General features: G+C 47.8%; 1 protein-coding gene across 7 annotated transcripts in view; it reads left to right on the forward strand.

Annotated features, from left to right (window-relative positions):
• The window catches only part of rapgef4a (Rap guanine nucleotide exchange factor 4a), a 631693-nt gene that overhangs the window by 552089 nt on the left and 63313 nt on the right, over positions 1 to 16291 (forward strand). For all 7 annotated transcript variants that reach the window (XM_072476111.1, XM_072476137.1, XM_072476128.1 and 4 more), the window contains 2 exons: positions 186 to 332; positions 11401 to 11498. In XM_072476111.1, the coding sequence (XP_072332212.1) occupies positions 186 to 332; positions 11401 to 11498 (245 nt within the window). The remainder of the gene's footprint in view (positions 1 to 185; positions 333 to 11400; positions 11499 to 16291) is intronic.

A 16291-nucleotide genomic window follows, 5' to 3' on the forward strand; every position in this document is an offset into this window, starting at 1 on the left:
CAGAATAGGGAAAGGGAAAAAAGAGCAAAGAAAATGATGAAGTAAGATTTTTCAAATTGAACAAACAATGATTGTCATGTTGATCTACATTAAGACCTTTTTCGACAAAATTAATTTCCGTTTTAAGCTGACAGGTTGACATGTTTCTTACAATCACACAAAGCTGTTGTATATTTTTTTTCTAGTTCTCTTTAAGGTTTACTGCATCGATCATACTTACACGACAATCCGAGTGCTTATGGCAGCTTCTGTAAAGGAGGTCATCAATGCTGTAAAAGACAAGCTTGGATCAACGGAAGACCTAGTTCTTGTGAGAATGAGCTCAGCTGGAGGTATGTACTGCTATTTCACTTTTAAAAGCTTTTGAATTACATTGGGTTTGATAGATATTAAAAAAATGAAATGCTGATCATTCCACATTCTGTTGTATCAAGCAAGGAATTTAGATTTACTTCAGCAATATAAAACCCTGGTTCAGTGTTATTTTAAAAACATTAACTTAAAAAAAAATATGACTAAGTCTTCAGTTCAACGGAAACACACACCCTCTCCCACGTCCTCCCTTCCCTTCATCCACCGCAGATACCATGCTCTGACCGACAAGGATTTTCACCTGCAGCCTGGGTATTAAACTGATGTAACTAATAGGATGCACTCCAACCAATTCCTTTAATTTAGTTTTACACCCAATTAGTAAGTTAAGAGTCTACTCCAAGGCAAACACTCTTTCCGCTCCAGGTGTTTTTACTTTGTACTGTCTCTTAACTTTTTTTAAAAAAAATTATTTTTATTCAACAAATTTTCATCATTTTCACCATACAAAAAAAAAAACGAGAACCACGCCAACAATATCTAAAAAGAAACAATCACCCCCCCCTCCCCACAACAGTCAACGCTAATCCACACCCCAAAATGCAAAATGAATAAACCCCAACAATTGTCGAACCCCCTCCTTCACCCCCCTCAGCTCAAACGTCACCTTCTCCAGGGTCAAAAACTCCAGCAGGTACAGGGTGAAGAGACTGACCTCCACCCCAACAGGACCCGCCAAGAGCAATCAGTGAAGCAAAGACTAAAACATCCACCCCGCTCCCGCCTGCAACTCGGGCTGGTCCGACATTCCGAATATGACTCCGAGGGGACCGGGCTCCACATCCATATGCAAAACATCCGAGATTGTGCTAAATACCGTCCTCTAAAATCTTTCCAGCTTCGGGCAGGACCAAAACATATGGACATGGTTTGCGGGGCCCCTCCCACATCACTCACGGACATCCTCCACCCCCACAAACAACCGCTCATACTTGATTTTGTGAGGTGAGCCCTGTGAACATAGGTAGCATAGTGGTTAGCACTGTTGCTTCAAAGTGCCAAGGACCCAGGTTTGATTCCCGGCTTGGGTCACTGTCTGTGCGAAGTCTGCACATTCTACCCGTGTCTGCGTGTGTTTCCTCCGGGTGCTCCAGTTTCCTCCCACAAGTCCTGAAAGAAGTGCTTGTGAGGTGAATTGGACATTCTGAATTCTCCCTCCGTGTACCCGAACAGGCCCCGGAACGACTAGGGGATTTTCACAGTAACTTCATTGCAGTGTTAATGTAAGCCTACTTGTGACACTAATAAGGATTATTATTATTATTCAACTGTATCAGCCCCAACCTCGCACACAAGGTTAAGGCATTCAACCTCCGCAGTACCTCACACCACTTCCATCGCCTCCCCCGCCCCCCCACCCCCCCCACCCCTCTCCCAGCTCCACCTCCCACTTTGCCTTAATCCCACCCATACACCCTGTCCTCTTCCAGGATCCTCCCGTAGGTCGCCAAAACCATCTCCCTCTCCAGCCCTCCTGCAGACAGCACCGCTTTCAGCAATAAAGAGGCTGGCACTATCGGGAAGGTTGGGAAAACCATTCTTGTGAAATCCCGAACCTGCAGGTACCTAAACCCTTCCCCCTGCGCCAACCAGTACTTTTCTCCCAACACCTCTAGGCTCGCGAATCCCCCCCAGGAACCAGTCGTTCATTTCCTTGATCCCCCTCTCGTCCTATCTTCAAAAACTCACATCCATCCTCCCTGGCTCGAACCCATGATTCTCCCTATTTGGCATCTCCCTGACCCAGCCCCCAGCCTGAACTGACTCCAAATCTTCAATGTTGCCACCACCACCGGACTCACCGAGTATTTTCTTGGAGCCATCGGAATCGGCGGCGTTGCCAGTGCCCGCAACTTCAACCCCCTTCAACGAAATCGAAGCCTGCCCCAAAATTTGTGGCAAGACACTCCTGCCTATCGCATCTTCAAACATTCACCAGCGGCACCAACCTACCCTTAAATTTCTTATAGAATTCAACTGGGAACCCATCAGGCCCCGCTGCCTTCCCTGCCTGCATCCTCCCAATTGCCTCCTTTACTTCCTGCTCCCCACCGGCCCCTCCAAGCCTGCTCTATCATCCTTGCTCAGCCTCGGATACTCCGACCCATCCAGGCACTCCCTCATCTCCAACTCCTCCCCCGGCGGCTGACCTAGATAGATCCTTATAAAACTCCTTGAATACTTTATTGATCTGTTCCAGGGCCACCACCACCTTCCCCATCTTATCCCGCACCTGAGCTATCTCCCTCGCCGCCGCCTCCCTCCGAAGCTGGCCGGCCAGCATGTGCCCTGCCTTCTCATCATGCTTGTAGACCCGCTCCCCCCCCCCCCCCCTCACCCTTCTCAACTGGCGCACCACTTTCCTTGTGGACAACTAGTCGAACTTTGCCTGCAACTCCTTCCTCTTGACCTAGAGGGCTCCCCATCCACCTCCAGAATCTCCTCCTATTAGTTTTTGCTGCTTCCCTCTCTCTTCCATGTCCACCTTAACTTTGAACAAAATTACCTTCCTCCTCACAACTGCCATCAGAGCCTCCCAAACCTCCGCCTGCGAAACATTCCCCGTGCAATTAAACCCCACATATTCATCTATCACCTTCCCGATCTTATCACAAAAGCTCCGATCCGCTAACAACTCCACATCCATTCTCCACCCCGGCCTCTGGGCCATCCCCTTCTCCAAAACCACATCCAACCAATGCAGAGCATGGTCTGAAATCACTATTGCTGAGTACTCCAACCTTCTAACCCCAGCCAATAACGACATTCCCGCCATGAAAAAGTCTATCCTCGAGTACACCTTGTGTGCCGGGGAGAAAAACGAGTACTGCCGCTCCCTCGGGTACAGGAACCTCCACGGGTCCACTCCTCCCATCTCCCTCATAAGCCAGCGCCTACGCCCCCCCCCCCCCCCCCCCCCCCAAACTGGGCCAGCGAGGGCGGATGAAACCTATCCATCCACCTTTGGTTCCTGCACCATATTCCAATCCTCCCTACTATCAACTCATTGGTATCCAAATCCAGGATGGCACCCAGCACCCTCTTCACAAACCCCGCATCAACCCAGTTGGGTGGAGAGCCGACCGAGTACTCGCCAGTGCCACCAACCTAGCCCCCTTCAATATCACGTACCTGTCCCCCTGATCCGCCACCACCTTCTCCATTTGGAATCTCACCCTCTTGCCCACCAATACTGCTACCCCCATGTGGAAAACCTGACTCACCCAACCCTTCCTAAGCCTCACCTGATCCTTCACCCTCAGATAGATCTCCTGCAATGTCACCACGTCAGCCTTTAAGCTCTTGAAGCATGTGAAAACCCTCAATCTCTTCACCGACCCCCAAACCCCTCACGTTCCACATCCAAATTCTGACCAGGGTCTCTCACCCCCCTCCCCCTTCCCTCCCCTCCCCTATCCACTTCCCCTTGAAAATACCTCTCCCAGTATTAATCCCATCCCCCCAACTTTCATACATCCCAGGCCCATCAAAACCTGTTCCACCAGATTCCAACAATTATGGCCCTTCCCCTCACCACATTTCCGTTCACTGACCAGAACAAAAACAACTCAAACGAGAGATAAACGCTAAGCACAGTCCCCATCCCCTCAGACCAAGTCCCAATCCCAGTCCCATCTCTCTTTTCAATCCCAATCATTCGACCTTCAGGAGCGCCACCACCGTCTCGAAGTAGAAGTCTCTCGAATTGTAGGTCACCCTCCGCTTCGCTGGATAGACTATGCCAAACCACATGCCATTACTGTAGAGTGTCGCTGAAGAGGTCTACCATGTGGAATTAGTGAAGTCTTGCGACACTAAAACTCAGTCGAACTTTGAGTTAAACTTCTCGGATGCAAACAAGAATCTTTATTGCCTCTATTTGATTAGAATTAGGAGAAATTTAAATCTATTCTCAATAAAGCCCGGCTAGCAAAGGACTTAAAGAGAAGTAACTTATAAAAAAAATTTAACTTTCAAAATAATTCAGAAATAGTTTCTTGCTTACGGCAAAACAGCTTGCATTTACTTCAAGAGTTAGAGTGGAAAAGTGAAAATATGAAAAATAGAGATAGCGAATAGTTAGATCAAAGTATAAGATGATTCCGGAATAAAGATGGTCGTACGGACCATCATGTTTAAAGGAAATTTTATCAGTCTTGAGCCATTTATCTACACCTCTATGTCGTTCTAATTGGTTTGGGTGAGAATCAAATACATTTGATTCGATGGTTAACTGTCAATCCTTAATGTGCAACATAAGTTCTGAATGTTTCATGTTTGAATATTTGTGTATGTTATGGAATGCGATTCTGTGCTTTTATCAAGACCGGTTTCTACTGGTTTTCTGCTGACTTTGCTTTATCCACATTATGAACAATGTTGCCTTCATGTTGCTATGGTGCCTATTTCCTCCTTGATCTGATTTCTGGTACAGCTCATTTCTTAATGTCAAACTGTCTTTGGAAATATGTTTATTAGAACAATAGCTTTTTCATCTTGCCTAGTTGAAATGTTATTTTTATCTCCAATTAGTTTATGTGTCAAGCTTTTTGTGACTCTGTTGAAGCTATGTGTTTTATCATGACCTGAGGTTATGAGCTAAAATCCTCATTTTAAAATGGGTCTTAATATTTACACTAAATAGCCTTCTTTTACCTATCAGATCTATCTGGAAATAGTCGATTACCATCAGTTGCCTTCACCCGTCCGAAGACCGCCTGCCTTCTCGCCAGCTCCACCATCAAGTCTTGGTATATTCGAATACCAACTCCTTTCCACTCCACCTCACGCCTTTGAGTCGCCCAACTCAGGATCTCTTTCACGTGAAACTTGTGGAAGCAAATTATAACTGCCCTTGGTGGCTCATTTGCTTTCAGTTTGGGCCTGAGCGACTGATGAACCCTGTCCAGCTCGTATTGGGAGGGTTCTTCCCTCTCCACCAACAGTCGGCCTCAGGCCCTCTACCTGCTCAGGCAAGCCCACAATGCATAAGTTTTGCTGCCTTGACCATTTCTCCAGGTCCTCCACTTTGGCTCCAAGCCCTTTGTTAGCCTCCACCACCCTCCGCAGCTCCTCACCATCAAGGTGAACTGGTTACTGTGCTGCAACAGAGCTTCCTCCACCACCTTCAACTTCCCTCCTTGCTCCCGTGCCTTGGCCGATGCTTTTGACATTGTCGCCTTCATCGGGGCAATCACCTCCTCCGCCCACTCCCTCATCACAGCCATCACTCCTTTCGTAGCACCTCGATGAGCTCGCCGAACTGCGCCTCAAACCTACAGCCATCACCTCTGCCAGAGATTCCATTGTGAAGGGCGAAGCCCCGCTGAACGGCCCAGCCTCCGCCATCTTTCCTCCTGCCGGGCTGGCCCGTTCACTCAACGGCAAACCTTCGCTCGCACCCTTCTTCCCAGCTTGTTCAAAAACTGTCCCTGAACTGTCCAAAAACCAGAGTCTTGAGCAGGAGCCACCAATGTGCGACTTCCACCTACATGCCGCCTCTTACCTTTTGTGTGCATATTCTTCCCCGCAATATACATTTGTTGATATATTTATCTTTAGCTTTTGTTTCAAGGATTTGCTGATCCTGCAGTCTTGTTCCTATCCCATGAACTGGGGGCCATTGTCACTCATCACAATGTAACAGGAGTGTCAGGATGACTGAAATGTGCTTTCAGACATTCTAATGCCCAATGGTAGTTGCTGACGTCAGCTGGCCTAACTCTAATAATCTGAATGGTAGTAAATGGTGATGAGATGATCAGTTCCTTTGAGAGGAAAAAGGTCTTCTCCAAGCAACACCCATGGTCTGCCTGAATGTCATGAGCAGTTCTTGCTTGTGTAGCTTAATGTTCATTACAAGCACTGCACTGGTTGAAGTGGTCCTTAACCTTATTGGTTATATTTGGCCAGTAGAGCACCTCTTCCTTTCCTCAGACTAGACTCACTTTCTTGATGGTTTCATTAATATGCTGCAGTATCTCTTTTCTCATCTACTTATGAATGATGACTCTAGTTCCTTATTACAAGATGCCATCTTGCGAAATCACTTCATCCCTTTCTGCCCAATACTCTCTAAGAGAATCCTTAATGTTTCAAGCCATACTTTCATCACTCCTTCCTACAGCTCCACAAGAATTGCATCTCATTGCTTAGTTTGCTTGATTTGAGCAAGAACCGATGGCGGGATTCTCCAATAATGGGGCTATGTCCCCACGCCCGTGAACAAATGCGCACAAATCACTCTGGACCTACCTAAAGAAAGTCCAGAGTGATTCTCCTACCTGGAGGGGGTTAGTGTTGTGTTATTAACCCTGGGGTAACACGGACTGCAACACAATGCAGTTAAATCATCAAGCATACATCAAACGTAGGCGTTGGTTCAATAAGATTTATTGAACTTCAATAATGAAGCACACAGCTGCCGGTGGGTTGACTCTCTACTACTCTCAGTAAACTAACATTAACTATCTAGACCAGGCTAGCTCTGATCCACGTGTAGAAGGTGTTGAATGATTTGTACACCCTGACTGTCACTACAGTTGTCACCAGTGGAGAGCGGCAGAGTGCTGATGCCTCGTGTGTTTTATAGTTGGAAGCCCCCCTCTGGTGTTCTGTCTGGTGATTGGTCGTGTTCTGTTCTGTATGTTGACTGGCTCACCTGGGTGTCTGTCACTGCCTGCTTTTACCTCATGATGTGCATGGGAGCATATTATGACAGTTAGCAGAGCCCCGGACTGCTCCTCGCAGCTCCGGCTGCCGATACGGGGGCCTGCACTTCCGGTCGTAGGTCCGTGCATGCGCACGGCGACGGCCTGTGTCGGCCGCCCCGCACGACATGGCCGACCCACACCGCGGAGCAACAGCAAGAAGATAGGTCCACCCCCCAGATCGCGAGCGCCCGCGGATCGGTGGCCCCCGATCAATAGTCTGGCCGCCCTGGAGGCCCCTGCCCTGGTGAATGATCCCCCTGCCCCCCACCAGGGAGACACGGACTGGGTCCGCAGCCGCCACGCCAAGTGCCCGCAGGGTAGAACCATGAGAGAACCACGCCGGCGGGAACTCGGCCAACTGCACTGGGAGAATCGCCGCGGGGGCCTCTTTCAAATGGCCCCCGACTGGCACCGTGCCGACCGCGCGCGCCCGATTGGCGGTGATTCTCTGGGTACCGGAGAATCACGGGAGGGGCATTGGACCCAATCTCAGGTCTGACGCCCATTCTCCGCCCCCGCACTGAGCGCGATTCAGCCGCGGAGGCTCGGAGAATCCCACCCCTTGTTTGTCAGATTTAATGGGCTGGATCTCCCAAAATGGGACTATGTCCCCGCACGGCATAGAAACACTGGAGTTTTACTCTGGAAATTTCTTGGAACAAGTACAGCTAATTCACAGCCCTGCAGGGGGCTAGCAGGGACCCGAAATGATTCACACAGCTTTAGCTGCGGATACGGGCCCTGTACCTCCGGTTTTGGGTCCGCGCATGCGGATGCTGGTGGCCTCCTGCAGCCGCACTGGGTGCCATCGGACCGCGGAGGCAGACACATAAACTAGAGCCCCCCCCCGATCAGCTGCGTGACCGAGGATCTGACCTCACAGATCTCAACCCCGGCCGCATATAAGGCCCCCCCCCGATGTCCGATCCCCTTGCCCACCACCAGGGCGGCCGCGGACTGAGTCCACAGCTGCCACGCGAACATCCCGACCGACAATAGCAGGTTAGATCCATGTCGTCGGGAGTGGAGGATCGCTGGGCTGGCCTCTATCAATGGGCCCCCAGCCGCGCAGCGTACTCTGCGATCGCGCCGCTTCTCGCATCCCAGAGAATCGGCGGACTGGCGCCAGGATCGATTTTGGCGTAAAATTGGATTCTCCGCCCCCGTGCTGAATGAGATTTTGGCGCGGGGCTGCGGAGAATCCAGCCCAATGTCTTTGCTGGGTTGACTACTTCTGGAGCATCTTATCCCATTGCTCCACATTAAATCTGGAAGATTTTTTCCAGCATCAGTAATTTTCCTCAAAGGGGGTGAAACTGTACATGACCTTAGTTAGGGCTCATTTGGAATATTGTGTACAATTCTGGTCGCCACACTACCAGCAGTGTGGATGCTTTGGAGAGAGTACAGAAGTGGTTTACTAGGATGTTGCCTGGTATGGAGGGCATTAGCTATGAGGAGAGGTTAGATAAACTCGGTCTGTTCTCATTGGAATGACGGAGGTTGAGAGGCGACCTGAGGTCTACAATATTATGAGTGGCATGGACAGAGTGGGTAGTCAGATGCTCTTCCCTAGGATAGGAGAGTTGAGTACTAGGGGACAAAGGTTTAAAGTAGTTAGGGAAAAGTTTAGAACAGATGTGCGAGGCAAGGTTTTTACACAAAGGATGGTAAATATATGGAATATGCTACCTGGGAAGGTGGTGGGAGCAGGTACGATAGCGGCTTTTAAGGGGCACTTAGACAAATATATGAATAGGGTGGGAATGGAAGGATACGGACTCCGTAAGTGCAGAAGGTTTTAGTTTAGGCAGGTACCATGGTCGGCGCAGGCTTGGAGGGCCGAAGGGCCTGTTCCTGTGCTGTATTGTTCTTTGTTCTTTGAATGTTGGGGATGCACACCTGCTTCTTTTGCTTGTATTTCACTTCCAAGTGATAGCTCTGCAAATGAAGTAACATCCTTTACAGACACTTTAGAACAGATCGAGGCGGTTGAGAAAGATGTTTGGAAGTGATTGCAATCATACGCTACCATCATTTCTCTCACCCAAACAGGTACAGATTAAAATGCTCACAAACAAAGACAATAGCCAGGCATTCTTTCTCTATCTGGGAATAGCGTCTTCAGTTTCTATTAACGTTCTGGATGCAAACGCGACCGATTGTCCTTGCTGCATGAGGGTTGCTCCAAGTCCTGTTCACTGGCATCACACTGCAAAGTGACTTTGTCATGGACATCATAGAATATCTGCACTGACGCTGTCGTTACTAGTTGTTTGATGCATGTAAATGCTGCTTCTTGTTCTGTGCCTCAATAGCACTGAACATCTTTTTACAGTGAACTTGTAAGTAGAGATTCATACTAATGACGAATTGGGCAAATACTCTGCTGGATAGTTCACAAATCCAACAATTCATTACACTGCATTCATACTGTTCGTTGCTGCATCTGTGCTAAAACTCGCTGCTTATCAGGATAGGGTGAATTATTTTACTGTCAGTACATATAAACTTTAGTCATCGACAGTTGCATTTTGTTCTTATTCAGCTTCACATTAATTTGGTGAGCTCTCTGAAACAGCGTCACTAGATTTTGAGCATGATCTGTAATAGCTTTTCCATCGTATCTTCACATCTGTACACTAGCATATCGTCTATAATTGCTTCATTGAATGGCTCACGCGGTTGGCACTGATACTCTTCCTGAGCAGTAGAATGTAATCAAGAAACTGGTGCTTTCGACCAACTTGACTTACCATATTCATCCTTCGCCTCTAGGTTGCCCATGTGCGTGCAGGCAGGAAAGTGGAGTTGAGGGCACAATCCAAACAGCCATGATCTTATTGAACATTGGAGCAGGCTTGAGAGGCCAAATGGCCTACTCCAGCTCCTAAATCGTGTGGTCTTGTGTGTTCTTATTTATTGAATAAAAGGAACATTTTACTCTTGTTATATTTCAAATACATAATTGCTGCTCACGGTGCTTAAAGGGTTACCAGGAGTGATCTAGTAATTAAACTTTCAGTTAAAAATCTACTAGATAATGATGTAATTCTTTCTTTCAGACAGAATGACGAGGTGACATTTTAATATGAAACTTTGCAGTACCGAATATTATTGATGATAGAGATTCAACTTTTACACAAATCATCTTTCAATGTTTGTCAATATTGTTACACCTTAAAGATTTATTTTTGCCTCTCTTGGCTCCTCTCTGGGATACAACTTTACTTAAGCAAGAGGCCAGGTAGGCAGCATACTGCCAGGTATCTACCAGTTCCATACTCAAGGAGATTACAAGGAAGTCCACGATACTGATTGGATAAGCCAATCAATTTTATTTTGTCTTTCCCATTCTCCCAATTGGTGAAGGAGTCATTTTCTCAGTTCACCACCTTGCACTGGTGAGGAGCAACTAAGCACATGAACAAGGTGGTTCAGAACAATCGATCCTTATTCTCAGGCTCTGTGACACAGTGGGCGGGATTCTCCACTCCCGCGCCAAAGTGCCCACGCCGTCGTGAACGCCATCGAGGTTCACGACGGCGCGAAACGGCCCCTATCCCGACCGATTCAGGGCCCGATAATGGGCTAGGAGCGTGGGCGCGTCATCTACATGCGCCAGGCCTTGTCGCCCCGTAAAGGCGGCGCCGCATACATGACACGGCCGGCGCCGCATAACTGGCGTCACCCGCGCATGTGCGGGTAGGCCGGCGCCAACCCGCGCATGCGTGGTTGCCGTCCTCTCCGAGTCCACCCCACAAGACAGATCTTGCGGGGCCGCGGAAGGAAGGAGGTCCTCCTTCAGAGAGGATGGCCCGACGATCGGTGGGCACCGATCGCGGGCCATCCCACATTTGAGGTACCCCTCGGTGCAGGATCCCCCCTCCCCCTCCCCCGCAGGTCGCCCCCCCCCAGCGTTCCCGCGCTGTTCCCGACAGCAGCGACCAGGTGTGGACGGCGCCGGGGGGAACCCGCCGTTTTGGCCTGGCCGCTCGGCCCATCCGAGCCTGAGAATAGCGGGGGTGCCGGAGAATCGCCATTTTGGGTGTCTCCGGCCTGCGGCCCGCGGAACTTGACGGGGCCGTTCCCGCCGCTTGGGAGAATCGCGGGAGGGCGTCGGACTGGCGTCGCGGGAAATTCTGGCGGCCCAGGCGATTCTCCCAACCGGCGCGGGAGTGGAGAATCTCGCCCCCTGTGTTTGAACATCAATATCTGTGGCACCTGGCTATTTCGAAATCAAAGCATGATTGCAATGCGCAGTTAGGAACCAACTCACTTAATTTCACTTTTATTTTTTCCTATTCCTTTCCAGAAAAAGTGGTGCTGAAGCCAAGTGAAGTTTCCATTTTTACAATACCAAATGTAAATGGGCGCTTGTTTGTCTGTCCAAGGGAACAGTTTGATTCTTTGGTACGTATATCCTTAAGATCAGTATTGCAGTTTGTATTTTTATCCGATATCCTGCCGATATATTTCTGCTATTTCATATTTTGGTGAATGTAGTCGACTTTTTTATTTCATGCATTTGTACATGTTTTTCCAAAATATGGAAAAGTAAATTAATGTTTTCACAAAAGCACATTATGATCCAACATGCTGATGAAAAAGATGCACATTTAATATTTAGTTTTGCATCAGTGACCCCAAAACTAAATGAACTTCAGTCTCCAAATTAGATAACTTAATTCAAGAACCTGCAATCTTAAAAGAGGAAATTAAATTAAAAGTTATTTTTTTTCTTGCCCAGAGTCTCAGATGATGCTGGTGCTGCTAGTTTGGTCAATGCAGTTAGCAGATTGGTGATTATTTGTTTATTTATTAACTTCCTGTTAGCAACTGATATTGGAAAACAAGTAATAGCATCATCTGAAATATAACTGCGTAGAGTTTAATATTAAAAGTAAATGTTTTAAAAGTTCCTGATCCTGTTGTAATAAACTCTGAACCTACTGCCCCTCTTCCAATGTCTAGCAAGGAGATTTGTGTATTTTCCCATGTGCAGCGTTTAAAATAATTGATAAATTTGTTGAAACCCATTTTGAGACGCCAATCTGGTCTGTCGGCAAGAGGATACTTTTCTAGCTTGGCCATTAGGTAGAGAGATTACCAAAAGAGGAAAATTAGTACAAAGGAAAAGGCGGGAAAGAATATCACTGTCAGATTTATAATCCATTTATTGGTTGTAAAATGGGCAGCAAGTATACTGATTTAGCTGTTTGCACCCAATCTGCACGGGTGTCACTCTCATTCCCGAATTTCCAAGACACTCATTTTCGACACCTTGAGTGACGCCTTCAACATGTAAACCAGGGCCGAAATTGCTGTACCGGCTGAGTTTAGTCAAGAATGCCCACCTTCTCAACCTTGCCCCTCACCTGAGGTGTGGTGATCCTCAGGTTAAATCACCACCAGTCAGCTCTCCTCCTCAAAGGGGAAGCAGCTCGTGGTTATTTGGCACTATGGTGATTTTACTTGACTTTTAACTGTTAAAGGACCCCTTTTGAAGATTCACCAGCAGTGTGCGGAGGGGGTCTTCGGACTGCTCGCTGACTACCAAGAGAAAGAAGTTTATTTTTTATTTATAAACACTTTCCTGGTCAACCAGGAGGAGGAGGGGGCTGCTTCCCATTTCATATCAGTCCAAACGACCATTGCTGGTCCACATTCGGGAAAAGAAAAGCAGATATCCAGTACAGAAACTGGGAATGTATTGGGGTAAGTAACATTCGGAAATGAAGACCTCCCTCCTGTATTGACTCAGAATATTAGTGCTCCTAGGTTGCAGTGTAGAATATCCTGTGAGTGGAATTTCAGATACTCTGTCACTCTTTTCTCCATGCCCAAATTCCCCAATCCCTGGTCAACTACTCTTCTATCTTCTAGTCCCTGTTCATACAATTACCATCCAGTCCTGCCTTATTTTGCCTCCTTCTTCTCCCCACCACCACACCATTAGGTAGCAAGATTACCACAAGAGGGTGACTCCACTGAGCTGGAGATTTCTCCACAGTGGGAGCCAGTGAAATCAGAGAGTAATCATTGGAGAATAAACCAAATGATGATCTCATTAAAGTACAGTCAGTCTAGTGGCCTGATTTGTTGTTTTATTTTCTTAGGCACATGTAGCTGCAGCAGCAGTAATGACTATCAGCGACATGGTTTTCTCAACCATTGTAAAATATCAGCCAGATAGCTTCCAGTTATACTCCCTTCTCTGCTGACCTTGTGGTATTTCTGACAGGCTTCCCGATAACAAACAGGCCCTATTCAGATCCTTTGGTCTCCTGATGGCTGGGGTCTAACTGAAGTGTAATTGTTCAATTCTCCCCCTTCCAGGTGATCCTTATGTAAAGGAGGGATGAAAGGAATGGAGACCTGGCTGCATGGGCCACCTTAAAACTGAGCATTCCCTGGGTACAAATAAGAAAAACATTAATGTTTAATTAGTACCCTCAGTAATAGTGGTGGCATAGTGGTGGCATAGCGGTATTGTCACTGGACAACTATTCCAGAAGACCCAAGGTAATGCTCTGGGATCTTCCGGTTGATGGAATTTGCCGTTGAATACACTTCCCGTTGTCGGGATTCATAGTCGGCGAAACTGGAAGATTCCCCCCGCCCCTCGCCATGAAACCATTGTCGATTGTCACAAATCCCATCTGGTTCACTAATGTCCTTGAGGGAAGGAAATCTGCTTTCCTTACCTGGTCTGGCCTACATGTGATTCCAGACGCATACTAATAGTGTTGACTCTTAACTGCCCTCAAGGTTAGACAATAATTGCTGGCCCACAATGACGCCCACATTCCATGAACGAATAAAAAATGGAAAACCATTGAAGCATTAATGTGGGGCTCTACTGTCAACTTTCTTTGGCCGAAACTGATGGGGAAATATAAAGATTACGTGTAAGCTCAAATGAAATGATGCCACAGTCCCAGAGGACGATAGGCTGCTGTCCTCTTGAGAGAGGGAGAGAGAGAGACAGCTGATTCGTGGTGATTTAACTTGAGGGTCACCACACTTCAGTCAAGGGACAAGGTGGGACCTTCATGTACCTCTGCTGGTACAGGAATTCAACCCGCGCTGTTGGCATCGCTCCACATCACGTACCAGCCAACTGAACACAGCATGTGATGTGAAACAAAGGAGAAATATTACAGGGGGCGGACGAACCCACACACAGTCACCCAGCACGCATACTGCACTGTGGGTGAGAGAAACTGGGACAGTGTGGGAAGTCCCACACACCAAGACATGGGTGGAAGTCCCACACACCAAGAGCCCATTGGTGGGCATTTTAGGACTGCAAGCAGAAAGAAGGTGGCTTGTGGATTCTGGAACCAAGTAAGTGCATGGTCTTGGGCAGGGAAGGGTTCAGCAGTTTAGGAAATGGAGATAGGGTTGATGTATTTAATGTAGCAGGCAGGTTGGAAGAAAGGGGGGAAAGTCCTATGTTAGGGGGTTGTTCCCTGATTTGTAAAGGGCATCTCAAAGATAGCCTCCTGCTTCCTTCCTGCCCTTTGGAAAAAGTTATTTTAAAAAGTGGTCTGCCAAGCCAACCATTTTTTTTTAGAAAATATTTTATTGAAACATTTGTAATTTTCACAGTTTACAGTTTAACACTTTAACATTCCTTAAACAACGGCGTGGGCCGACGCATCAAAAATCCTAAAAACAACATCCCCTACTACCCCACTCTATTTCCTAATAAATTACCCGTGTACTAAGTTCTCTCTCCTTGTCTTACACTACCGTGCTTCCCATTTCCCCTCCCCCCTTTTCCCCTCCCCTCCCCTTACTGCTGACGTTCAATTTTCCTTGAAGAAGTCGATGAACAGCTGCCACCTCTGGGCGAACCCCTGAATTGATCCTCTCAAGGCGAACGTAATCATTTCCAGCCTGAGAAACCCCGCCATGTCGCTGACCCACACTCCTGACTTTGGAGTTTCTGAGTCTCTCCATCCCAGCAAACTCCGTCTCCAGGCCACCAGGGAGGAGAAGGCCAGAACATCGGCCTCTCCCCCCCGACCCCCAGATCTTCCGATACCCCAAACATTGTCATCTCTGGACTCGGAGTCACCCTCCCTTCCAGGACCTCTGACATAACATCCACAAATCCCTGGCAGAATCCTCTCAACTTCGGACACGCCCAGAACATATGTTCATGATTCACTGGGCTTCCCCCACAGTATCCGCACCTATCCTCCACTTCTTCAAAAAAACCTTGTTGCCTTTTCTGTGACTCTACTGTAACTATGGCAATCAGTGAGGTTGCCCTCCTTTCTTTTGATATCTATATTCTAATGCTCAGAGTCGCCAGGTATCAATGATACCACCACAAGGTTCAACCGGCTATCGATCAAAAAGCCAAACACCAGTTAGTCAATTCAAGGTCAAGGGTACTTTATTTACACACAATTAGTCATGCAACATACACTACTAGTTAACTACACCTATAGACTACCTGTACTTAACTTCAGGCACCCTTAGGTCAGAGGAACAGTGGCTGTTCGATTCTGGATCTATCGAGTCTGGAGAAGTAACTGCTGCTCAGCTGGGCTCATCCGTCTGGTAGCGGGCGTTGAACTTGGAATTGCTTCTGGTGGTGCTGCGATTGGAGATGGTCGTAGCCGGGGTGCCAGGTCTAAAAGAGAACGAACAGATGGCGGACTCTCTTCTTATGGTTGGGGGTTTTCGTGCTCTTTTGGGTGGTCCTTCAGTTTGGACCCCACTGATTGGGTGATGCCCGATCACTATGTTCGATTTCTAACCAATAAATGGGCCGGTGCCTGGATGGCTGGGCGTGTCCCAAGTGGTCACTGACCCTGGTGTTTACGCTTCCCTAGAACAGGGAATGGTGCCGAAATGTCTGGGATTGTACCGGTCGTTCAAGTACCAGTCCTTTGTCTTGGTGGAGATGGGCGATCAAATGCTAATCGGCCCATCAAAATGCTAATTGGTCGGAGTTTCGATACCGTCTGGTCTCCTTGCTTGCAAATATACATTTCAGGCTCTGAGCCTGCCTGAATCTTGCTTTGTCCATTTTACCCGCTATGCTCTGCGAGTTTCTCTGTTCCTGGTTGTAAGTGGCCATCCCAGATGGCTGCAACCAGCTCATCCGGGCTACCGTCATGTGGACCCTATGAACCACCTTGAACTGGATCAGGCTAAGTCTGGCACAAGATGAGGGTGAATTAACT

The sequence above is a fragment of the Scyliorhinus torazame genome, chromosome 2 (assembly GCF_047496885.1).
Source record: "Scyliorhinus torazame isolate Kashiwa2021f chromosome 2, sScyTor2.1, whole genome shotgun sequence".
NCBI classification, from domain to species: Eukaryota; Metazoa; Chordata; class Chondrichthyes; order Carcharhiniformes; family Scyliorhinidae; genus Scyliorhinus; species Scyliorhinus torazame.